We start from the raw sequence: 27,703 nt of genomic DNA, 5'->3' as shown, positions 1-27,703 counted from the left end.
GCAGAAAAATATGTGGGTACAAATATCCTCAGTTAAAATAGTTGGGTTAAAAATACCCCAACATATAACCCAACTAAAGGTTATTATAGCACCTTCATAACTATGGTTATTTTAACCCAATGCAATGTCAACGTTGTAGCATTTTCTGCCATTTTGGGTCGTTTTCACACCACACTTTGGTCCAAACCAGTTGAAAAGAACCAAAATGCAGTCATGTGACAAAATCCACATCACTCATTGGCCAGATTTTATAGAGCGTATTTCCTAATCTGCTTTTCAATTGGTCAGAATTCACGTGCGTTTATATGCCAATGAAACTCCCGCAAGTAAACAAACCAGCAGACACAAAATGCAAAATGTTGCTTTTTAATATGCAGCTGTGACTGAGCTGACTGATTGCATCCCCGCTCATAGTATATTATATAGTTTGTTTCCAGAATAATAATTTCCAGAATGAAGCGCGGCTGCGGCTGGAAAACAATGTTTTAATGAACCGCACGTCACTTCAGGAGGCGTGAATTAATTTAGCTAAACTGCGACATGGTCATCTTCTGGAAATATCACCAATGATTCATCAGGTAATGTTTTTCCCTCTCTCTCTGTCTCTGTTGGTAAAGCGCTGTCAACAATTGTTTTTCCTCCACATTCCGTAATGCACAGCGCATCGGCCTACTGCGGCTGGATTAGTCCAAAAGGTGCAGTACTTTTTGCGGTTTGGTCTGGATTCGGATCATGTTTTCACCACAAACGAACCACTCCAGGGTTCGTTTGAAAGCATACCGAGACCACCTCTTCTAGTAGGTCTCGGTACGCTTTTTTGGTGCGCTTTTGGTGCGCACTCGAGTGTGTAAAATTGGGTTTTAAAACCACAGCGGTTTGAACTGTAGTTCTGCCGAATGGGCAGTATTAATAGCTATAAATGTGGGAGAGTGTTAATATTATGTGATTGTATTGTATTGCAATATGGAGCAATTAAGTGTTGATGTTAAATCAAAAGTAATTCACAAATACTTGAAAATGAGATGATTTAATGACAATAATTCTCTATGGTTACAACTGAATTAGTTACAAAATAACTGTATAAAATGATCAAATATGAAATGATAAACATATGATATAAATTGTACCCAGCTTAAATGTAAAATTAAAGTTACCAGAAGTAGAAGGAGAGACACAGGGGGAGGGAGAGAGAGACAAAGAGAACAGGCCCAGAAGTTAGCCTGACTGCAGTAGAGTCAGAGAATATTCAGAGGTGGAGAGGACCAGAGGAGGAAAGCAGACCAGGAAAGACAGGTCAGGAAAAGAAAAGAGACAGAGCAGCGTTTTACCACCTATTTTGTATCTTTCTTGACCATGTGACTAAAGCCCAAATGCTGAGACATTCAAACTGACCAATCAACATGTGACCAAATCGTAAAACCTCCAAAGTCTACATACCAGTCCCTGATCTTATCAGTATCTGCCTTTGGAGTCAGTATGGACCTTCTTGAGTCAAAAATACATGTTTTGTCATATAAACAAATGCATATGATAATTTAGCCTCTTACAAGTGCGATTGCTGTATTCACACCTGCCCAAACGAACCGCACCAAGAGGGAAAACGAACTCTAGTGCGATTCAACCAAACTAAATAAGGCAGGTGTGAAAGCACCCTTAGATGAAGCACAAATGAGCAACAATAGGAGTCTCCATAGACTGACAGAAGCATGAAGCACACACTGACAACATGCAGACCTGACTCACACTGACAATGTAGTCCTGTTTTACATCTAACGCTATGTGATGCACAGGTGTTTGTAGCTCCGCCCTCTTTTGAAAAGAGAATCTCATTTGAATTTAAAGCGACCCTCACCAAAATTCACAATTAGGAGTTACTAAGCATTATTTGTGTGGTATTTCAGCCTGATCTCACGAGAAAACGTAAGTATTTTACGTTTTGACAGTTTAGTGGCTAATTCGTACGAATTTGTACGAGTTCAGTCGTACGAAATTGTACGATTTAAAAAAGGAGGCGTGGCACCTAACCCCACCCCTAAACCCAACCGTCATTGGCGGATGAGCAAATTGTACTAAATTGTATGAATTCGATCGTACGAATTCGTACTAATTAGCCACTAAATCAAAAAGTTACGAATTGCCGTGAGATTGTGTTGGGTATTTTGAGCTGAAACTTCACTACACACTCTAGGGCAGAAGTTCCCAAACTGGGGTGCGTGGACCTCTAGGGGTGCGCAGTCTGATCACCAGGGGTGCGCGAGAGAATGTTTGTAATGGCGGAAAATATTATTGCATTTATCTTGGGTAAACTTCACGTCATTTTTTTAGAGAAAATAAATTTACTGAGAGAGAAAACAAACTAAAAAAGAATCACATTACAAATTGTAATTTACAACCTATGCATACTCACTCATCTCACGGTTTAACGTCTGCGTCACAATAGCCCCGCCTTTTCCCATTAGGCGCTAAGTGAAAGTACATTCGTCTTTTTTTTAATCATCAAAATGGACACCTGGTTAAAAACTGGCACTTTAAAGTAGTCAAGTGACAGTAGGGATGAACCATCTACATCGGCCTCGTCTATCGAGACGTGCAGCAGCCTTGAAAATATGGACTCTGAGGATAACGAACGAGCTGAAGAGGCGCAGGTGGGAACAGAGCAATCCAGCAGAGATGTACTGATGAGCATTAGGCCTGCGCTAGAGCGTGAGAAAATGTCAGGTAAGAAATGCAAATATAGCGACAGTTACATTGGTTTCGGGTTTACATGGATTGGAGATGCAGATAATCCAAATCCGCAGTGTGTAGTCAGTGGTGAGGTTTTAGCTAATAGCAGTCTTCAGCCCTCATATATGATCCGGCACTTACAAACAGATGCAGCCACCTACAAGATCGGCCTGTAAGTTTTTTTTTTTTTTTTCCAAGGCAAATTGGAGGAACTGCAGAAGAAGAAAAAAGGAGGCACAAAGGAGCAGTAGCTTTCATCCGAAAAAAGTAGCACCATCGGTTTCCTGGGTACACTGCAGCATCCACCAAGAAGCTCTAGCGATGAGAAAACATGCCAGATGAACTTTTGTCTGTGCTTAATGATGCTGTGAAAATTGTCAACTTCATAAAAGCTCGTCCATTAAATTCACGTATTTTATTCTTTTATTTTAATTACGCACATACAGAAAATGTGTGTATTTGGTTATTGTAGTTAAAAATTCAATTCAATTCACCTTTATTTGTATAGCGCCTTTACAATGTAGAATGTGTCAAAGCAGCTTTACATAGAAGATCATAGTGAATAGGAACAGTGTAGTTCAGTTTTCAGTGTTTAAGTTCAGTTCAGTTTAGCTCAGTTCAGTGTGGTTTAATAATCACTACTGAGAGTCCAAACACTGAAGAGCAAATCCAACGATGCACAGCTCTATAGATCCTGGACCATGCAAGCTAGTGGCGAGGAAAAAACTTCACCAATTGGCGAAAGTGACTAATTAAAAAACCTGGAGAGAAACCAGACTCAGTTGGGCACAACCATTTCTTCTATGGCCAAAGGTCTTATGCAGAGCTGCAGTCTGGGCACTGGAGAAGCTGGACCTCAGCGAGACTCGTCTGTCACAGACGGGCGTCACAGAAATCACTCTCATGCTCTCCACTCCTCCATGACCACCGAAGCAGCCGCTCAGGATACGGCCTGGTCCAAGTTTATGGAAACCTTGGGATCATCTCGTCACTGTTCTTGGATCAAATCAGTGGCGCTGTATAGTCTCTGTGGGTCTTGAGATGAGTATCCCCAGGTCGAGATAAAGAATAAAGAGAGTATTTAGCGTAACCCAATGCAAAAACCTGCGTGGAGCACATACCGCTAAGTGATGCACTGAAAAATGTGGAGTTTAATCGGAGAAAGGGGTGCTTGACAGGTGTCAAATATTGGAAAGGGGTGCACACAGCAAAAAGTTTGGGAACCACTGCTGTAGTGAATCTGACACTTATATCTTGTATAAAAGGGCATAATAGGGACCCTTTAAAGCTGAGGAGGAGAGTCTCTGTCTTGTTCAGATCAGCCGTGTTTGGACAGTGGAACACTGGACTTGCTCTGTTTGTGTAGATTACAGCAGAAAGCAGCAGTGCTGTATTCATCTGATCTGAGCGTCTGCCTCTCTCTACGCAGAGACTGCACAATCCATTCAATTACAGACGCTGATTAACTCTGTCAATTACAGCCTGATGGATGTTTATTCAGTTATTGAGCGCAGGCCACTCTATAGGCCGCTCTACAGTAAATCTGTTAGAGCACTGATAAATCCAGAGAGAAGACGCTTCGGTCAAACACTGTTGCTGAAAGCTGCAGCATTTCATTTAAACACAGAATATATAAAATACATTTGAGTATTATCTTTCTATATTTATTTTATATTTCACATTTAGACCGTGCTTAACTTCCGTCTGCATTTACTAAATATTTTATGTTTTATTTTGTTCCTCTCCTCCCAGAAACTGCATGTCATGAGTCAGTGGAGAGTAAGTTTTCTTCACTCCGGAGGCTTTTCCAGATTTACAGACTTAATCTTCTTTTTGTTCATGCTATTTTCAGCACCTGAAGTTCACAAGCTGCAGGCTCAAACCCTTCACTGCAGCGACTGTCACTTTATGATATCATAAGTCCTCTTAAAGCATGACAGGGTCGCTTTGCGCAGGCAGACTGAATGTGTCGCCGATAGAGAGATCCAGGAGCATCCTGGCAACCACCTGCCTAGTAACCATGCAGAACTACCTGGCAACCACCTAGTAACCATATACAGTACTCTAGCACCTGCCTAGTAACCACTAACTGTAACCTGGAAAAAAACTTCCAAGCAGCCACCCAGAACACCTTCGCAACAACCCCAATTGCTGTAAGAACTACCTAGCAATCACACAGTACACCTTAGGAAACAAATATTTCCCTAGCGATCATCCAGTACACCCTAGCAACCACCCATACTAGACCCTGCCTAGAAACCACTCATTGTAACCGGGAATAAAACCTGCCGAGCAACCACCCAGAACACCTGGGCAACTACCCAAACTACAATAAGAACTACCTAGAAACCCAGTACACTTAATCAACCACCCATATTACCCTAGCAATGACCCAGTACACCCTAGCAACCACCCATATTACCCTAGCAACACACCTAGCATTCATTTGCAGTAACCTGGCAACCGCCATCTTAGTAACCACCCAGAACACCATAGCAACCCATTTAGCAGCCGTTTACAGTAACCTGGCAACCGCCAGCCTAGTAACCACCTATATTAGACTAGCAACCCATCTAGCACCCGTTTACAGTAACCTGGCAACCACCTGCCTAGTAACCACACATATTACCCTAGCAACACATCTAGCTCCCGGTTGCAGTAACCTGGCAACCGCCAGCCCAGTTACCACCCAGAACACCATAGCAACCCCTCATATTACCCTAACAAACCTCTAGTAACTACTCAATGTAACCTGGAAACCACCTGCCCTGTAATCACCCAGAACACACTTGTAACCTCCCATTTTACCCTAGCAACCACTCAGTTGAACCTGGCAACCACCTGCCTAGTTACTATCCATATTGCCCTAGCAACCCGCCTGGGAATTACTCAGAATAACCTGGCAATCACCTGCCTAGTAACCACCTAGAACACCTTAGTAACCACCCATGTTATGTTTACAACCACCTACCAGCCACACAGTACACCCTAGTAACCACCCATATTACCCTAGCAACCACTCAGGATAACCTAGCAACCACCAAGTAGCCATTCAAGTGCTTTTAATCATGACTGAATGACTTTGAAGGATGCAGGAGCAGCTGCTGCTTGTGTGCACTCAGTCACTCTGCATTGACCCTCTGCATGTGTGCATGGTGTCGTATTGACAGAACCATCCGTCATCCTCTTTCACACTGAACTCTGAATCCAGATCACACTGAGGAACAGATCCATCCGCTGTTTACTGCCACTCTGATCATTAACACTGTCATAAACAAGCAGAAGTAGAGCTTCATTTGACTGAAACAGACTGGTGTCATGCTAATACACAGACCTGCTGTGTGTGCATGTGTGTGTGTGTGTGTGTGTGTGTGTGTGCGCGTGTGATTCTGGGATGATTCTAATTGAATCATTTCCTTTGACGATCTCACTCTCGTTTTGTCCAAACACCGCAAGCTGAGAGTGTGAGGATGTGAATGTGATTGAGAGACGGTGACAAACTTCCTGTGCAATTAAAAGACCACTGGAGAGGAAACAAAACAAGAGTCTTCATCAAAATCAAACGAGGGTGTGAACTAAAAGAAAGTTTCTAAATTAAAATGACAAATTTTACACTCGAATGATTTTACAAACTATTAACATGAGTTTAATACAAAATATTCACACAGCTGTGATTCTAAACACTGATTGCCATTTAAGATGGATGGATGGATGGATGGTTAGATGGAGGCATGGATGGATGGATGGATGGATGGATCGATGGTTAAATGAACGAATGGTTGGATGGATGGATGGATGGTTAGATGGATGGTTAGATGGATGGATGGATGGATGGATGGATGGTTAGATGGATGGATGAATGGATGGTTAGATGGATGTATAAATGTTAGATGGATGGATGGTTAGATGGATAGATGCATGGATGGATGGATCAATGGATAAATGAATGAATGGTTGGATGGATGGATGGTTAGATGGATGGATGGTTAGATGGATGAATGGATAGTTAGATGGATGAATGGATGGTTAGATGGATGAATGGATGGTTGGATGGATGGATGGTTAGATGGATGGATGGTTAGATGGATGGATGGATGGATGGATGGTTGGATGGATGGATGGGTGGATGGTTTGTTGAATGGATGGATGGATGGTTAGATGGATTAATGGATGGTTAGATGGATGGATGGATAAATGGTTAGATGGATGGATGGTTATATGGATGGATGGTTATATGGATGGTTATATGAATGGATGGATGGTTAGATGGATGAATGGATGGATAGATGGATGTATGGATGGTTAGATGGATGAATGGATGTTTAGATGGATGGATGGATGAATGGTTATATGGATGGATGAATGATTAGATGGATGGATGGATGGTTAGATGGATGAATGGATGGTTAGATGGATGAATGGATGGTTGGATGGATGGATGGATTTATGGATGGATGGATGGATTTATGGATGGATGGATGGATGGTTAGATGGATGAATGGATGGTTAGATAGATGAATGGATGGTTAGATGGATAGATGGATGGATGGATGGATGGATGGTTAGATGGATGAATGGATGGTAAGATGGATGGATGGATGGTTTGATGGATGGATGGATGGTTAGTTGGATGAATGGATGATTAGATGGATGGTTGGATGTTAGATGGATGAATGGATGGTTGGATGGATGGATGGATTTATGGATGGATAGTTGGATGGATGGATGGTTAGGTGGATGGATGGATGGTTAGATGGATGAATGGATGGTTGGATGGATGGATGGATTTATGGACGGATAGTTGGATGGATGGATGGTTAGATGGATGAATGGATGGTTGGATGGATGGATGGATAGTTGGATGGATGGATGGTTAGGTGGATGAATGGATGGTTAGATGGATATATGGATGGATGGATGGATGGATGGATGGATGGATGGATGGTTAGATGGATGAATGGATGGTAAGATGGATGGATGCATGGTTTGATGGATGAATGGATGATTAGATGGATGGATGGATGGATGGATGGATGGATGGATGGATGGATGGAGGCCAGATGAATGGATGACACACAATCACGTGCATATATACAGTACACACACTTACTCACGTGCACACACATGCATTCAGATAGACACATGCCCTCATTCACTCACACACACACATACATACACCATCACATGCATGAAAACACTGCACTCATACACACATGCATGTACAGACACACTCCCGCACACATGTACTCACTCGCACACAATCACATGCATGCATACACTGCACTCATACACGCATGTACACACACTCACAGACTGTGTGTCAGACTGCTGGAGATGCTGATGCAGCAGGTCTGCTGGTGCAGGAACACTGCTGTCTCTCCTGCTGAAACAGATATCATCATCATCATCACTATAAGGAGGCGGTGATGGAGAACACACACATCTACTCACATCTCTGCCAGCAGTTCATTCTCTTACACACACCAGCCAACTCCACTTCAGCTAATTCTGTTTGCTAACTATAAAAAACACTGGCATCTGGCAAAATACGGTTAGCGGCAGATTAGAGAGTAACACAGTGGAAGATCAGGTATTTCATTTCTGAAATTGACATTGATTATGATCGTGTGCAGATTTACGGCTGGAGTTCTGACACATTATACAGGATCTGAAGGTGTGCGGATTTGAATAAGCTGTACTGTATGTTGACCTCACTGTGTTTCATGTGTAATTGAGAATACTGGTGTCAACCAGGAAGAAGAATACAATATTACATATGCATCACATTATTAATTAATGTAATTATTAATGTCTCTGTTTCAGTTAATAATGAGTAAAAAATCCTGGATTGATTGATTGATTGATTAATTCCATTTATTTATTCATTCATTCCAATTATCCCAATCATTCCAATCATTCATTCAATCCAATCATTCATTCATTCATTCATTCATTCATTTATTCCAATCATTCCAATAATTCATTCAGTCCAATCATTCATTCAATCCAATCATTCGTTCATTAATTCATTCATTCATTTATTCCAATCATTCATTCATTCATCATTCATTCATTCATGTATTCCAATCATTCCAATAATTAATTCAATCCAATTATCCCATTCATTCATTCATTCAATCCAATCATTCATTTATTTCAATCATTTCTATTATTCATTCATTTCAATCATTTATTTATTCATTCATTCCATTCTGTCCAATCATTCCAATTATTCCAGTCATTCCAATTAGTCTAATCATTCATTCATTCATTCATTCCAATCATTTCATTAATTCTAATCATTCATTCATTCCAGTCATTCATTCATTCATTCCAATCATTCCAATCATTCATTTATTCCAATTATTCATTCATTCATTTCAATCTTTCATTCATTCCAATCAATCACTCATTCCCATCATTCCAATCATTCATTCAGTCCATGCATTTCAATCATTCATTCATTCATTTCAATCATTCACTCATTCCCATCATTTCAATCATTCTACCATTCATTCCAATCATTCACTCATTCCCATCATTCCAATCATTCATTCATTTCAATCATTCCAATCATTCATTCATTTAAATCATTCACTCATTCCCATCATTTTAATCATTCATTCTTTCCAATCATTCATTCATTCCCATCATTCCAATCATTCATTCATTTCAATCATTCTAATCATTCATTCATTTCAATCATTCACTCATTCCCATCATTTCAATCATTCTACCATTCATTCCAATCATTCACTCATTCCCATCATTCCAATCATTCATTCATTTCAATCATTCTAATCATTCATTCATTTCAATCATTCACTCATTCCCATCATTTCAATCATTCTATCATTCATTCCAATCATTCACTCATTCCCATCATTCCAATCATTCATTCATTTCAATCATTCTAATCATTCATTCATTTCAATCATTCACTCATTCCCATCATTTCAATCATTCTATCATTCATTCCAATCATTCACTCATTCCCATCATTCCAATCATTCATTCATTTCAATCATTCTAATCATTCATTCATTTCAATCATTCACTCATTCCCATCATTTCAATCATTCTATCATTCATTCCAATCATTCACTCATTCCCATCATTCCAATCATTCATTCATTTCAATCATTCTAATCATTCATTCATTTCAATCATTCACTCATTCCATCACTTTTATCATTCATTCTTTCCAATCATTCATTCATTCCCATCATTCCAATCATTCATTTGTTTCAATCATTTCAATCATTCATTCATTCCAATCATTCTACTCATTCATTCATTCCAATCATTCATTCATTCCCATCATTTCAATCATTCCAATCATTCTTTCATTCCCATCATTTCAATCATTCATTCATTCCAATCATTCTACTCATTCATTCATTCATTCCAATCATTCATTCATTCATTCCCATCATTTCAATCATTCATTTCAATCATTCCAATCATTCATTCATTCCCATCATTCCAATCATTCATTTCAATCATTCCAATCATTCATTCATTCCCATCATTCCAATCATTTCTTTATTTCAATCATTCATTCATTTCACTTTTTCATTCAATCATTCATTCATTCCCATCAGTCCACTCCTTCATTCATTCCAAGCGTTCTTGTATATATATATTATAATGTTATGTTATGCAATGTAATGTATTGTTCATCGTCCTCTGTGAAATATACACCATACCCTGTGAAAATCAAGATAATCTTAGCAAAGGCACAAGATAGGAGTAGGCTACTCAAACATTTCAAAGACTGGAAAGCAAGTAGATCAAAGGTGTTCAGAATTTTACTGTTTTTATTTACATTTCTGATCCAATGAACTAAAAACTCACAGAAGATACATAAATATACACCTGGAATATCACAACTGACCAATCAGAATCAAGTATTCAAGATAGCTGTGTAATAATGGTTAACAGTAGGGTGTCGTCTACAGTAATTCACTGGAGGGTGAATAATTCTGACTTTAACACTATCTCTCTCTCTCTCTCTCTCTCTCTCTCTCTCTCTCTCTCTCTCTCTCTCTCTCTTTCTCTCTTTCTCTCTCTCTCTCTCTCTCTCTCTCTCTCTCTCTCTCTCTCTCTCTCTCTCTCTCTCTCTCTCTCTCTCTCTCTCTCTCTCTCTCTCTCTCTCTCTCTCTCTCTCTCTCTCTGTGTTTCAGCGGCGTCGGGTGCGGAGGACGTGGCTCTGTATGTGGGAATGGTGACGGTGGCTCTGTGTCTGGCTCTGCTGCTGGTGGTTCTGGTTCTGGTCTACCGCAGAAAGAAGGAGGGTTTGGATGCAGACGTGGCCGACTCCTCCATCCTCACCACCGGCTTCCAGCCCATGGGCATCAAGCCCTCCAAGCCAGGTGTGTGGGCGCCGCGCAGAGCCGCCCGCTGCAGTACGAGATACAGATATATATATATACTCTGTGTGTGTTTCACTCATCCGCTCATCAGTGACCCTGTGCCACCTTAAACACTGGTGTGACCGTGTGTTCCAGTTCTTACAGTGTGTTTTGAGAAGTTTTGTTAGTTTTATATATATATATAAATTAAAAATAAAATTATTAGCCCTTTTAAGCTATATGTTTTTCCCTGATAGTCTACAGAACAAACCATCATTATACAATAACTTGCCTAATTACCCTAACCTGCCTAGTTAACCTAATTAACCTAGTTAAGCCTTTAAATGTCACTTTAAGCTGTATAGAAGTGTCTTGAAGAATATCTAGCCTAATATTATTTACTGTCATCATGACAAAGAGAAAATAAATCCGTTATTAGAGATGAGTTATTAAAACTATTATGATTAGAAATGTGTTGAGAAAATCTGCTCTCCCTTAAACAGAAATTGGGGGAAAAATAAACGGGAGCTAATAATTCAGGGGGGCTAATTCAAACTTCAACTGTGTGTGTGTGTGTGTGTGTGTGTGTGTGTGTGTGTGTGTGTGCGTGCATATAAATATAAAGTGCTCAGCATAATTGAGTACACCCCATTTTGAAAATGAATATTTTTCTCCATTTCTCAGTGAATAAAGTGTATTTAATGTATTTTGGTGCATTTAAACAAAACATATTTATTAAACAGATTTATTTATTAAATTAATAAATAATAATAAATAATAAAATATAAAATTAGTATTTTAGTCACCAAACATATTTAGAAATTGAAAAATAACACAATTAAATATGAGCAAAAATTCCATTTTTTGCTTCTCTTAATTTGTCCTTTATTTAAATTTATATTTAATATTTTTCAATAACATATAAATTTGATTGTGCTAGTTTTTTATAACCGCTGTCGTAAGTTATTTTGTAAGATAAGCACAAGATTAGGCTTCAGTACTGACTGTACCCTAATATAATATTGTATAGCTTGCTTTTAAAACATGAATTCAAAAGTACTTATACATTCTGAACACTGTATGTGTATACACACACACACACACACACACACACACACACATACACACACACACACACACACACACACACACATTTATGTATATCTATATTTCTTTTTTATTATTATTTATTTAATCAATTTAATTATTTAATTTTAGATACTACATTTGTTTCTTTTATTTATTCATTTTTATTTATCTTTTTATATTTTATTTGTTTTATTTTTTATTTTTTATTTTTTTTTTTTTTTTTATCAGACTAATTTTGAGATAATTTTAGTAAACTAAATTTAAATGAATTAGATATTTAGATCCAGTACTTTGTGCAGACTATTTTATTTTGTTTCGTTTTGTTTTATATTTCTTTGTTTAATTTTAGGTTACTTTATTTTATTTGACTTTATTTTATTTTATTTGTGAAATTAATTTGAGATTATTTTAGTAAAATACATTTAAATGAATTAATTATTTGAGATATAGTACTTTTTGTAGACTAGCTTATTTTATTTTATTATTATTTTATTATTATTATGGTTTTTGTGTGAGTGTGAAATTAATTTGAGATAATTTTAGTAAAATACTTTTAAAAGAATTAATTATTTGAGATCCACTACTTTTTGTAGCTTATTTTATATTTCATTTTATTATTATTTTATTATTATTATGATTTTTTGTAGACTAGCTTATTTTATTTTATTATTATTATTATGATTTTTTTTGTGAGTGTGAAATTAATTCGAGATAATTTTAGGATACAAAATGTAAAGTATTAATTGACTCTCTCATCAGTGACTCACCTGTACCTGCAGATGTGCCCATGTGTTTGAGTTGTGCTGTGTGTGTGTTGTGTTTTATTGTGATTTTCAGATAAGAGTGGACTAGCTGTGACCGGCTTTAAAGTTCAAATGCAGATTATTTTATAATAGTGTATAATATTAAATTTTTAATAATATTTTTAATATGAATTCATCTTCACTATTTTATTTAATTTCATAAATGAACTTTATTTAAAATCATTTTAGGAAACTCAGTTTGAATTGAATTCCCTTAATCATTAGAGATCCAGTACCTTTGAGTAGTTTCAATGTTTAGAGAAGAGACTAGCAGAGTAGCTTACTTCTTTACTATATTTATATTGTTTTGTTTGAGATCACTTTATAAAATTATTCTTATTAATTATTTGAGATTCAGTTTGTAGTATTTAGAATATTTAATTAAGTAGGTAAATTTAATTTTATTATCAGTTTATTTGACTGTTTAGTGTTTATTTATTTCTTATTATTCCTCTGTTATTGTCCTTGTATGTGCAGTATTTTTGACGCGGTCATGGTTTGTCTGTCATCTTTACCGTGGTAAATGCAAGTGATTTTCTTGTGTTTTCATCTGCTGTAAGAAGTGATCAGCATTTAACAGATCTGCTGCAGCTCTGCTCTTTTATTTCAACATATAAATCAGCGTTTACTGCGGTAACCAGTGAAATGAGCACAGAAAGCTGCATTTAAGGTGTAAAATGTAAAGCGTGACTGGCAGCTCTGTGTGCCATTGATCGTGCTGCTAAACAGGAGGAGAAACATTGATTTATTTCCCAGCGAGTCTCTGCGTGCATGGATTTAAGCATTGCTCTGAATTTCAATTTCAAGACCCAGAGCTGCTCGATTATGGGAAAAATCATGAGCACGATTATTTTGATCATAACTGTTATCATGATTATTTAAAAGGATTTTTAATATTATTTTATTTTTAGATTTATTTATTTGCTTATTTATTTACTTTATTTTCAGGTTTATTTTTATATGATTTCATTTATAGATTTATTTATTTGCTTTTATTTTTAGCTTAATTTTTATATTATTTTATTTCCAGATTTATTTATTTATTTCAATTTTATTTTATTTTCTTTTACATATTTACTTACTTTATTTTCAGGTTTATTTTTATATGATTTAATTTTTACATTTTTTTATTTGCTCATATTTTTTTGTTAAATTATTTTATTATATAATATTTGTTTATTTACTTTTATTTTTAGCATTATTTTTATATTATTTTATTTTCAGGTTTATTTATTTTTTATATTTTATTTATTTATATTTTATTTGAGGTATATTTTTATAGGATTTTATTTTTCAGATTTATCTATTTATTGCTTATATTTTGTTTTAAGCTTTATTTTTTATTTTTAGATGCATTTATTTATTTCTATTTTATTTTTAGCTTTATTTTTATAATATTTTATTGTCAGATTTATTTATTTTTTTATATTTAATTAATTTATATTTAATTTTTTAAATTATTTTATATTTGTTTATTTGCCTTTATTTTTAGGTTATTTTTTATATTTTTTGTTTTCAGATTTATTTATCATGTTTTATTTTACTTTAATATTAATTAAATTATTAAATTAACTAAAATTAAATTAATTAACGTGTTCATTCTCTTATTTTATTATATATATTATATATATATATATATATATATATATATATATTTCTAAATATTATTATTATTATTTTTATTTTGTTATTTTTTGACACACCAAAGTTTAAGCTTAAGGGTTTGTTATTATTTTATTTATTTATTTGTTCATATTTTATTTTTATATTATTTTATTTTATAATAATAAGTGTATTTATTTTTTATGTTTTATTATTTTTATTTTTATTAAGGAATTAATAAATATATTTATTCATTCATTCATTCACTTATTTTTATTTATTTTATTTTATTTATTTGTCTTTTTTTGGGGGGAGGGGGGGCATGATTTATCAAAGTTTAGTGTTGTAGTTTTGTTTGCAGATACATATTGCAGATACATTACATATTGTATGCAGATGCGCTTCCCTATAAAAATCATCACAGTCAATGTAAAATTCTGATTTTTTCCCCTAATAGTCATCTCCTTTAATTAAATTCATATCGCAGTGTTTTTTGTACAATATTGTGCAGCTTCAGGTGTGCATGTGTTTTGTGTGCTGACAGCTCTCGTCTGCTGTAGTGTGATGTTTGCATGTGTTTTCTGTGTGTTTTATGTACAGAAAACTCTCACCTTCTGACCATCCAGCCGGATTTGACCACCAGCACCAGCAGTTATCAGGGCTCACTGCGCTCTCGGCACGAGGTTTCTAGTAAATTCTCCATGAGTAACGGGCCGCTGCTGGATCCGCTGCCGAACGGATCACACACACTGCACAACGGCAAACTCAGCAGCGACGCAGACGACTTCATGAGCAGACTTTCCTCGCAGACGTACTTGAAGACGCTGCCCAGAGAAAACGGCAACACCTCGTACGGCACTTTCAACTTCTTGGGCGGACGACTGACGCTGCCCAACACCGGTGAGACCCCATTCAGGAGATAAACTGGACAATATATTCAATTCATCTTTATTTCTCTAGAGCTTTTACAATGTAGATTGTGTCAAAGCAGCTTCACAGAAAAGTTGTTGTAAATTGAAACTTCAGTTCAGTTCAGTGTGGTTTCATTTTCACTGAAAGTCTAAACACTGAAGAGCAAATCCATCCATGCGCAGCTCCACAAGTCCCGAACCAAGCAAGCCAGTGGCGACAGTGTGACTTACTTATATAACTTGTAATAAACTTATTGTAGTTTTAGATTTATTTATTTATTTATTTATTTGATTTATTTACTCTTTATTTCCTATTTTTAGGTTTATTTTATTTTTATATTTATTTTTATAATATTTTAGGTTTATTTTTATTTACATTTACATTTACATTTAGTCATTTAGCAGACGCTTTTATCCAAAGCGACTTACAAATGAGGACAAGGAAGCAATTTACACAACTATAAGAGCAGCAGTGAACAAGTGCTGTAGACAAGTTTCAGGCGTGTAAAAGTCTAAGAAGCAAAACATTAGTAGAAATTTATTTTTTTTTATTTATTTATTTTTTTTAATTTTTTTAAGAGAGAGAGAGAGAGAGAAAGAGGGCTCAGTTAGTGGTATAGCCAGAGAGGCAATTGCAGATTAGGAGGAAAAGTGGAGACTTAAAAATAAATACAAGTAATTAAAGAATTTTTTTATATAATTTTATTTTTAGATTTGTTTATTTATTTACTTGTATTTTATTTTTAGATTTATTTTTATAATGTTTTATCTTTGATTTCTTCATTTGTTTTTTATTTTATTTTTATACTTATATTTAGGTTTATTTTATACAATTTTTTTTTTTATATTTATGTATTTATTTATTTGCTTATTTTTTATTTTGTATTACTTTATTTACTTGTATTTTTGTTTTTATTTTTATAATGTTTTATTTTTAGATTTATGTATTTATTTACTTATAATTAATTTTTCTAGATTTGTTTATTTACTTGTATTTTATTTTTAGATTTATTTTTATAATGTTTTATCTTTGATTTCTTCATTTATTTTTTATTTTATTTTTTATACTTATATTCAGGTTTATTTTATACAATTTTTTATATTTATGTATTTATTTATTTGCTTATATTTTTTAGTTTGTATTACTTTATTTACTTATGTTTTGGGGTTTATTTTTATAATGTTTTATTTTTAGATTTATGTATTTATTTACTTATAATTAATTTTTCTATTTTTATTTTGTTTTTACAGTTATTTTTATATAATTAAAATTTTTAATTGATAAATTTACTTGTAATTTATTTTTAGGTTTATTTTACATCATTTTTATTTTTGTATGCATTTATTTGTTTACTTATATTTTATTTATTTTGTATTATTTATTTGCTTTTTATTTTTAGGTGTATTTTTATATTATTTTATTTTTAAATTTCTTTAATTACTTGTATTTTATTTTTAAGTTTATTTTTCAATGTTTTATCTTTGATTTATTTATTTATTTACTTATAATTTTTTTCTTTTATTTTTAGATTTATTTTTATATTATTTTGTTTTTAATTGATGAATTTACTTGTATTATATTTTTAGGTTTATTTTATATAATTTTATTTTATATTTACTTATTTAATGTTTTAGTTTATTTTATATTATTTTATTTTAAGATTTCTTTATTTAATTACTTATAATAAATTTTTTATTATTATTTATTTTTATTTATTTTATTATATTTTGGTAATTTCATGTATTTAATTATTTTATTTAAATTTTTTTGTAAAAATCGTGAGACTCGAAATAACGAATAATAATAATATTAATATTAATAATTAGTATTAGAGTGATTTCTGAAGGATCATGCAGACTGGCGTAATGAAGCTGAAAATTCATCTTTAAAATCAGCAGAATAAATGATTAAATTAAATTATAAACTACTTTCGAACAGTTCTTTTATCGAGCAATAACATTTTACAATTTGTTCTGTATTATTTATGAAATAAATGCAGCCTATGTGAACAGGAGAAGCTTATTTTAAAACATTTAAAAATCCTACTGACCCCAAAATGTTGACTGGTAGTGTACATATATAAGTTTATGTAGTCATTTTATTTCAGTCTAGTTTTTCATGTAATTTTCCATACATTTCATTTGTATTTTTTGTGTTGTATTTGATTTAATAAAATATACAACTTTATTAAATAAATAAATGTATTTATTTTTATTAATGAACTTAAATAATACAGATAATTTTCTAAAAATGAAATTTAAATTAATTATCTGAGATCCAGTAGCAGACAAATGCAGACGTTTCAGTATTTTGAATCTTTAGATTATGCGAAATAGCTTAAAGTCTTGTTCCCTCAGTGGTGAGAGATGAGATGAGAGGATGAGAGGTGTCTGTGCTGTGTTTGTGTGTTCAGAGCTGGAGCTTTTAGTTAAACAACAGAGATGCAGTTTAAAACCGAAAGGTGAAGTGATCCAATTACACACTAATCCACGCAGTATTATGTAAATCTGCAGACGAGTGAATGTGAGCTTCTTTTTAAGAAAGTGCCTCCATTTCTACTCTAATGACTGTATTTTGACAATGTGGAGTATTTCCTCTCTGGATGGGAACTGCAGTAATTGAGGAAGGTCTTGTTTCTGCTCACATTCACACACAGCACTGAAACTCAATCCGCTCTGAGGACATCAGTTCAGTTCATTTACACTCATTAATGTCCTTAATCACAGACAGAGCTTCAGCAGTTTATTACACCACACTTTAAACAGTATTGTGCACAGTGAACAAAATAGTCTATCATGAATTATTTCCTATATTTTTGCATGTCATAATCTTTCTGAATGCAGACAAATTTATAAAAGTACCCAGAGTAGCTTTCTGAAAGCTACTCTGTATAATATTATATTATATATTATATTATATTCTGTGTAATATAATAAGATGAATTACATGGCAAGCTTTTATTTTATTTTATTTTATTTTATTTTATTAAATGCATGCCATTTTATTTTATTATATTTAATTATATTGTTTTATCTTAAGCTTAAATTCATGCCAAAGCTTTATTTATTTTATTTATTTTTTTACTTTTATTATTTATTTATTTATTTAATTATTGATTTTTTTATTTAATTGTATTTTATATCTTAAGATTAATTGCATGCCGAATTATTATTAATATTATTTATTTTTTTATCGTAAGATTAAATGCATGCCAAGATTTAATTTTATTTTATATTATATATAATATCTTATATAAAATCTTATATAAGATTAAATTCAGGCCAAGGTTTGTTTTATTTATTTATTTATTTCCTTATTTATTTTATCTTAAGATTAAAGTCATGCCAAAGCTTTATTTATTTTATTAAATTTTTTTACTTTTATTTATTTATTTATTTATTTATTTATTCATTTATTTATTTATTTATTTATTATTTTTTTATTTAATTGTATTTTATATCTTAAGATTAATTGCATGCCGAATTATTATTATTATTTATTTTTTTTTTTTTTATCGTAAGATTAAATGCATGCCAAGGTTTAATTTTATTTAATTTTATATATAATATCTTAAGATAAATTGCATGCCAAAGCTTTATTATTTTATTTTATTTTATTTTATTTTATTTTATTTTATTTTATTTTATTTTATTTTATTTTATTTTATAAGATTAAATTCAGGCCAAGGTTTATTTTATTTACTTATTTATTTACTTATTTACTTATTTTATCTTAAGATTAAAGTCATGCCAAAGCTTCATTTATTTTATTTAATTTTTACTTTTATTATTTATTTATTTTATTTTATTATATATATTTTTTTATTAGTTTATTTTTTATTTATTTATTGAATTATAATTTTTTTATTTAATTGTATTTTATATCTTCAAATTAATTGCATGCCGAATTATTATTATTATTATTATTTTTTAATCGTAAGATTAAATGCATGCCAAAGTTTAATTTAATTTATTTTATATATAATATCTTAAGATAAATTGCATGACAAAGCTTTATTATTTCATTTTATTTTGTTTTATAAGATTAAATTCATGCCAAGGTTTATTTTATTTATTTATTTACTTATTTTATCTTAAGATTAAAGTCATGCCAACATGTATTTTATTATATTTAATAATTATATTGTTTTATCGTTTTATAAACATTAAATTCTTGCCAAGGTTTAATTTTATTTTATTTTAATATATAATATCTTAAGATAAATTACATGCCAAGACTTTGCTTTTATTTTATTTTATTTTCATTATTTTATTTTATTTTAAGATTAATAGCATGCTAAGGTCGATTTTCTTTTGCTTGTTTTTGTATTTTCTATTTCTGTTTTTGTTTTGTTCTACACCCCTAAGTGTTGTTACACACTAAAAAGGTTTAGCTTTATGATCCAGAGTTTTATTTTGATAATGTTTGATTTAATATGTTGTTTTATTTTAGGATAGGCTTCCATATTGTATTCTGCTGTCAATCCTAAAGTTTACACATACAAAATCAATATTCAGAAAGTTTGTATTACTTAATTTCATAAACATATCGACCCCTAAACACATTGCAACTTTTACTGAAGAGGCAGAAACACTGACGATCTCCGGCTTCATTACAGAGAGTCTGATGAAGCTGAAAGCTCTGATCTGGACTGTGGATTTGTGAAACTACATTTCCTTGTGTCACACAAAGCCATCTGCGAGCGTGCGACAGAAGCCAGCGTTCAGACGGATCAGATGAGACTAACTCGTCTCTTTTGTTCATGTTTACATCAGGAATCAGCCTGCTCATCCCGCCAGAGGCCATTCCCAGAGGCAAGATTTACGAGATTTACCTCACCATTCAGAAGAAGGAAGACATGAGGTGAGAGACGCACACAGAAACCACTGCACACTATAGAAACACCCGACACAGAGCAACCTGTGAGTGTGTGTTTGTACTGGTTTAGCTATACTTGCGAGGGCCCATTTGTTCTTATTTATAGTTAACTTATCTTACTTACTTATAGATGAACCTTTGCATCTATGCTCAATTGCATGACCAGAATTACTACTAGGATTACCAAAGTGGTTATTCTAAGCTTTCTCATAAAAGACGTCGTATTGTCACGTCATATTTACAATCTGCTTCTATTGAGATATTAAATTTAAGCTTTAAGTTGTTTTTAAGTGGTGCAAAGAAGCTGAACTACAACTGAATATCACAAAAACAAAAGAGATGGTGATTGATTTAGGAAAAAATGCCTTAGAAGTGAATTATTTTTATAGGGGTTTTCACCTTTATTGATAGAACAGTGGAGATTTAAAGACAGGAAAGTGTGGGGAGCAGAGAGAGGGGAAGGATCGGCAAAGGACCTCGAGCCGGGAATCGAACTCGGGTCGCAGCGAGCACCTGGGTGCTATATGTCGACGCACTAACCACTAAGATATTGACGCCGACAAACCAGTGTATTTTAACGGAAAACAAGTTGAAAGGGTACAGGAATATAAGTATCTTGGTACAATATTTGATACCACATTAAAGTTCCAGCAGAATTCAGAAGCTGTTGCTAAGAAAGTGCATCAGAGATTGTATGTTAGAAAGCTGAACTCTTTCTGTGTAGAAAAACATATACTGAGAACTTTTTATACCACCTATATCGAGAGTTTATTAAGCTTTTCCTTTTTATGCTGGTTCTCTTCACTTTCAGTTAGAGAGAAAAATCGACTTCAAAATGTAGTCAAGACTTGCTCAAATGCTCAAGACTTGCCCCCCCTGTTTATTTTTTCTCCCAATTTCTGTTTAAGGGAGAGAAGATTTTTCTCAACCCATTTCTAAACATAATAGTGTTAATAACTCATCTCTAATAACTGATTTATTTTCTCTTTGTCATGATGACAGTAAATAATATTAGACTAGATATTCTTCAAGACACTTCTATACAGCTTAAAGTGGCATTTAAAGGGTTAACTAGGTTAATTAGGTTAACTAGGCAGGTTAGGGTAATTAGGCAAGTTATTGTATAACGATGGTTTGTTCTGTAGACTATCGAAAAAAATATGCTGCTTAAAGGGGCTAATAATATTGACCTTAAAATGGGTTTTAAAAAATTTAAAACTGCTTTTATTCTAGCCAAAATAAAACAAATAAGACTTTCTCTAGAAGAAAAAATATTATCAGACATACTGTGAAAATTTCCTTGCTCTGTTAAACATCATTTGGGAAATATTTAAAAAAGAAAAAAAATTAAAAGGGGGGCTAATAATTCTGAGTTCAGCTGTACATCCAAATGACTCTTTACAAAAATGCATTTGCTGAAAGAAATCAGAAATGGCTCTTTGCTGAAAAAAGGTTCCGACCCCTGTCTTAGACGGAAAATATGTTGATATTATGTACCCACAATATAGTTAAGAAACCCCCAATATCTTTGAAACTTCTCTCAAAACAAAGCAAAACATAAATGTCTTCGCTGTTGGATGATGGTCTTGGAGAAAAATCGACTTCAAAATTTAGTCAAGACTTGCTCCAAGATTATTGGTTTACCTCTGAGGAGTCTAGTGGAGTTACATGAACAGCAAGTATTAAGGCGTATTAAGGAAAACTTTAAGTGTGACTCCCATCCTCAAAGCCTTTTCTTGTTCTGTTGCCCTCTGGAAGAAGGTTAAGAAGCATTAAATGCTCTTCCAACAGATATACATTTACCTTTGTTCCAGAGGCAATAAGGCTTTACAACATTACATTTTAGCAAGTTTTAAATGTACATTTCTAATACATGTGTTTTTGCAAGGTTTTTATTTATTTTTTTACTATTTATGAGACATGAAGCATGCTGGATTGTTTTATTTCATTTTTCTTACCCTGTTTGTAAGTTATTTGTCTCTTTATGTGTTCGTTGTATCATGAAATGCTATTACCCTAATCTAATTGCCCCTGGTGGGATTAATAAAGTTGTTAAACCTTAAAGCTTTTAATGTATATTATCATATTAAATTAAGTCATCATCATAAATATATGATCCTTTTGGTAATACAGCCTATTAATGTATAGTTATACTACTAGACCACCGCGAATGTCTGCAACTCACTTTCATTTTCACTTCATCAAGCAGGTTAAATGCAGCAGACACTGAAATGTATGTGGTCATTTTGACAGCTATGAAAGTTGTAGGTATAAATAAACTCCTTTGTGTTTTTTTTTTGTAGTTTAATAAAATTACAATGCTAAAAGGGAATATACATGTATTTAGTAAAATAATATGTGCTTATTTTAAATTAAAAAGCTGTCAAATCAACCAGTACACTGAAAACCCTAATAAGTTGACTGAACTAAATTAATTGAGTAATCTCGTTGCCTAATCTCGTCTCCCACAACTAAAAATATTTAAGTTTATTTAACTTGCCGGTTTTGTAGACTATACTTAAATTGTTCATATCACCAAACTTAGTACCAGTTTTGGTGCATACATATATTTTATTTCTTAGATCAGTGGTGGGGAACCTATGGCTCTCGAGCCACATGTGGCTCTTTGACCAAAAATATGTGGCTCTCCAGCTGTCTTCTCTCAATATTATTTTACCATTTAAAAAAACTATAACCATCACTAAAAATCAGTTTCCTATTAAAAATACATTTACAATCCCCTATTAAATTGTAATTTAATACAGCACAATGAATAAGAACTCAGTTAACAATAAAAGGACGTTTCGACCTATGTGCGTTTGTGGCAACATGGAGAAACTTGAATTGCGACACCAATAAAGGGCAAACAACTTACATTTCTCTGGTAACTTCAATTCAAACAACATTCATGAGTGGTGATGGCGAAAATACAAATACTATAAATTGTTCTTACTTCATTCATGGACTTGCTCAACATGTGATGCTTCATATTTGCGTATTTTTGAGTTGAGCATGCACATAAATGAAGGTTTTGTTTAAACCTGTATTATTTATAGTAATATTACAAATAATAATATAGTATTAATAGTAATACTATAATATTTTTAGTTATTTATAGTAATGCAGGAGCAAATTCCTTTTTAAAAAGGCATTTTGAGGTATATATATATATACACAGTTGAAGTCAGAATTATTAGCCCCCCTGTTTATTTTTTCCCCCAATTTCTGTTTAGCGGAGAGCAGATTTTCTCAACACATTTCTAATCATAATAGTTTTAATAACTCATCTCTAATAACTGATTTATTTTATCTTTGCCATGATGACCGTAAATAATATTAGACTAGATATTCTTCAAGACACTTCTATACATCCTAAAGTGACATTTAAAGGCTTAACTAGGTTAATTAGGTTAGCTAGGCAGGTTGGGGTAATTAGGCAAGTTATTGTATAATGATGGTTTGTTCTTTAGACTATCGAAACAAAAATAGCTTAAAGGGGCTAATAATTTTGACCTTAAAATGGGTTTTAAAGAATTAAAATTTGCTTTTACTCTAGCCGAAATTAAACAAATAAGACTTACTTCATAAGAAAAAATATTATCAGACATACTGTGAAAATTTCCTTGCTCTGTTAATCATCATTTGGGAAATATTTAAAAAAGAAAAAAAAAATGTAAAGGGGGGCTAATAATTCTGACTTCAGCTGTACATCCAAATGGCTCTTTACAAAAATGCATTTGCTTAAAGAAATCAGAAATGGCTCTTTGCTGAAAAAAATTTCCGTCCCCTGTCTTAGATGGAAAATATGTTGAATTAAAAATAATGTACCCACAATATAGTTAAGAAACCTCCAATATCTTTGAAACTTCTCTCAAAACAAAACAAAACATAAATGTCTTCGCTGTTGGATGATGGTCTTTTCCTTAAGTTAAGCATCAAAAAATAAATAAATAAATAAAACTGTTCACTGATTAAGAGTAAAAAAACATTGAGTGAGTTAAATTATGTTGATCTACTTTTGCGTTGATTTAACGACTTGCAGATTATTGAGGAACACGCATTTGCCCTTCATTGGTGTCACGATTCAGTTTTATCCACAGCACCGCACACGTGCAGCGGTCGAAATGTAAAAATTGTAATTGTATTTTCAATAGGAAACTGATTTCTAGTGATGGTTATACTGTTTAAACTTTAAAATATTATTGAAGAGAGACAGCTGGAGCTGGAGAGCCACACATTTTTGGTTGAAGAGCCACAGGTTCCCCACCACTGTTATACAGCATCGATAATGTAGACTTTTATTTAGTTTAACAACAGAACATCAGTAAATAGCGCTATTCCACCTATCCTGCTTTACTGAGCTGAAGTTGCTTTTATATTCACATTGGGTCATTTTTAACCAATGACAGCCTGTGACGCGCTCCCTATATTGTTTACCACTACTCTAAATATTCACTCTGAAATGGCATGTCAGTATAGCTTAGTAATAAGTGTAATTCCAGCACGCCACCAGCCAACCACTGAGCATACAGTAGTGGCTTTAGGACAACGCGTGTGAGAGAGTGAGACCGACGATCTTTGCATGCATGAAATATTGCACATCATGACAAGTCCTGCTTGCTGCACAACTGAAATGTGCTAGATATAATACAGTTTTCACTGGGAACTGTAAGTCCTGTAGTAGTTTTCTAACTGGTAAATGGCATGATCTAGTGGGTTGTCAGCTGTCATCTTTGTTGGACTGTGTTTCAAAGATATTATGCTAACAAATAGCATGTTGGCAGATCATCTACTGCTCCTTCAACTAAATCAAATCAGCATTTAATATGGCCACAGATACACTTGCCATATTTTTTCAGGCAGCTTTGCAGGAGGGATTTTTAGAAGAATCTTGGAGATGTTGCCAAAAGTTCTTCTGGATTGAGTTTATCTCAGATCTCTTGCTGTTATCAGACTCTTATGCAGACAATACTCTCACTGTAAGTAGAATTAATGACAAAAATAATGTTTGGAAATCTAAATGGATATTTCAAACTCACATGCAACAGAAACATAGTGAAATAACCAACTTTAAACCTTATTTTGGTGAGAAAACTAGTGTTGTTTCGCACTGTATATTGATCTTGCCATAAAATAACCATAAGCTGCTGATGTGGCAATAAATAAATAAAGAAATGAAAAGTATGTAAATGAGTGTGCAGCGGCCGCAGCAAGAGGAGTGTTCTCTTCAGCTGTAGTGTTTCTCAGTGGGAGAGCAGCTCAGGTTATTTCTGCTGCGGCTCCTGCTGTGTGTCAGTGCAGATGTGAGATTCAGCAGCAGTTATAGATGTTTGACTGGTGTGTGTGTGTGTGTGTGTGCTCCAGGCTGCCGCTGGCGGGCTGTCAGACGCTGCTGAGCCCCGTGGTGAGCTGCGGACCGCCCGGCGTCATGCTCACCCGGCCCGTCATACTCTGCATGGACCACTGCTCAGACGCCTGCCTGGAGAACTGGGCCATCCGGCTTAAGAAGCAGTCCTACGAGGGCACCTGGGAGGTGAGTGTGTGTGTGTTCAGGTGCATTACTCTCTAAAGATTGTCTTGGATGATTCTTGACAGGCCTGGCGCCAGGATGTCATAACTGAGGGGGCATTTTAATCCTATAGGGGGGCACTAGACCTGACTGATTTTGGTCCCTCTTGTTCCTTTCATTTTAGCTATTCATTCTCTTAGTTATTATTACTTTGCATTGCTGCCTAAGTTACTGACTTAACGCAGTAATATCCTTTTTTATAGTCATATGCACAGTTTCGCTATTACTGATTTTATTAATGAAGGTAATGCAACGATACCGTTTACATAAACGCAGACAGATCATAGCTTCAGCGCCAATTGAGTGCTTTATTTTATTCTCCTTTAGTTTTTCATTTTATTTCAAATGCAGGGTGTCCGCGGGGTCTTAAAGTATTAAAAGTTGATAAATCAATTATGAGAAAATGAAGGCCCTTAAAAGTCTTAATCCCGTTTTTACGAGGTCTTAAATTTAGTTCAAGCATTGTCCAAAGTGTTTGACTCCAAAAAAGCTTAAATATATTTATTTTCCTTGATTGCAATTAAAAAGGATACCTAAATTCACATTTATTACCATGAAAATTGGTCATGGATAGCATGCAACTCCATAGGCCAGGGGTGTCCAAACTCGGTCCTGAAGGGCCGGTGTCCTGCAGATTTTAGGTCCAACTTCCCTTAACACACCTACAAGGATGTTTCTAGAAAGCCTAGTAAGAGCTTGATTAGCTAGCCCAGCTGTGTCTGATTGCAGTTACAACTAAACTTTGCAGGACACCGGCCCTCCAGGACTGAGTGTGGACACCCCTGCCATAGGCTATATATAACTTTTTTCCTAAATCTAAAAAATAAAGAATTATGTTAGGCTATCATAAGTGAGGGTTTTTTTTCGTGAAATTGTCCGGTTGCCATTTATAAAAACGCCATCATGAACCATTAGGTTACTTGGCCTGCCCGTGATTTTATTTAGCCTATTTATTAAGCCTGTATTAATAACTTGTTTTCAGGTTACATTTTCATTTTTTAGGGCCACGAGCTTACAAGTCAAAATAAAATCGATACGCTTTAGCTGTTAAAATAGGCCTACAGCATATTTCTGGGGTTTAATTTTGCATGTGCAAATAGCAGTATACCCTAAATGACATATTTTTAAAAGATCATCATTCAGCCTACCTGCAGCGCATGTGTAACACTGGGAGTGACACAGACAACTGAAGTTTAGGATCCACTTGCAGGTTTATTCAAAATCAGGGAAGCAATGGTCAACACAGGTGCAAACAGATGTATAAAGGCAGTCAAGAATCGTAGTCAAATACAGGCGAGAGGTCAGAAGGCAGGCAGCAGACAAGGAGAAAGGGAAACCAGGCAAATATCAAAAACACGGAGGAACAAGACTAAGGGAAACGCGTTGTAATGTCACTTTACAGAAAACAAGACTCGGCAAAGGAAGTGAGTGTGTGTGCTGTTTCAATAGTGTGTGTAATCAGTCTTTGACAATCCTCAGCTGGCGCAAGTGTAATCAGTCAAAATGAGGAAGCATGTGTGTTTGTGAATGGAGTGCATGTATGAAAATGTAGTCCATGAATGGCGGATTTGTAGTCCATAGGTTATTGTGAAGGTGAGTGCTTACCAGGGACCTCTGGTGGTTAGAGATCGCTGGTAAACATAACAGCATGTGAGAGGTGAATCCGAGGCAAATCCACTTACTAATGCTGTGCTCACACCAGACGCGTAACGCGTGGATAAATCGCACTATTCGCGCGTAAATAGCCGCGTGAACATTTGATTTTACTCGCT

General features: G+C 33.8%; 1 protein-coding gene across 1 annotated transcript in view; it reads left to right on the top strand.

Annotated features, from left to right (window-relative positions):
• unc5a (unc-5 netrin receptor A) overlaps positions 1-27,703 on the top strand; it is a 480,707-nt gene that overhangs the window by 364,144 nt on the left and 88,860 nt on the right. Inside the window, exons 7-10 of the mRNA XM_056471872.1 lie at positions 10,911-11,099; positions 15,173-15,472; positions 20,260-20,347; positions 25,727-25,895. Coding sequence (XP_056327847.1) covers positions 10,911-11,099; positions 15,173-15,472; positions 20,260-20,347; positions 25,727-25,895 — 746 coding nt within the window. The remainder of the gene's footprint in view (positions 1-10,910; positions 11,100-15,172; positions 15,473-20,259; positions 20,348-25,726; positions 25,896-27,703) is intronic.

Source organism: Danio aesculapii, chromosome 14 (genome assembly GCF_903798145.1).
Source record: "Danio aesculapii chromosome 14, fDanAes4.1, whole genome shotgun sequence".
Lineage (NCBI taxonomy): Eukaryota > Metazoa > Chordata > Actinopteri > Cypriniformes > Danionidae > Danio > Danio aesculapii.
The sequence above is the reverse complement of the archived record's forward strand: the minus strand, read 5'-3'. Positions and strand labels throughout refer to the sequence as shown.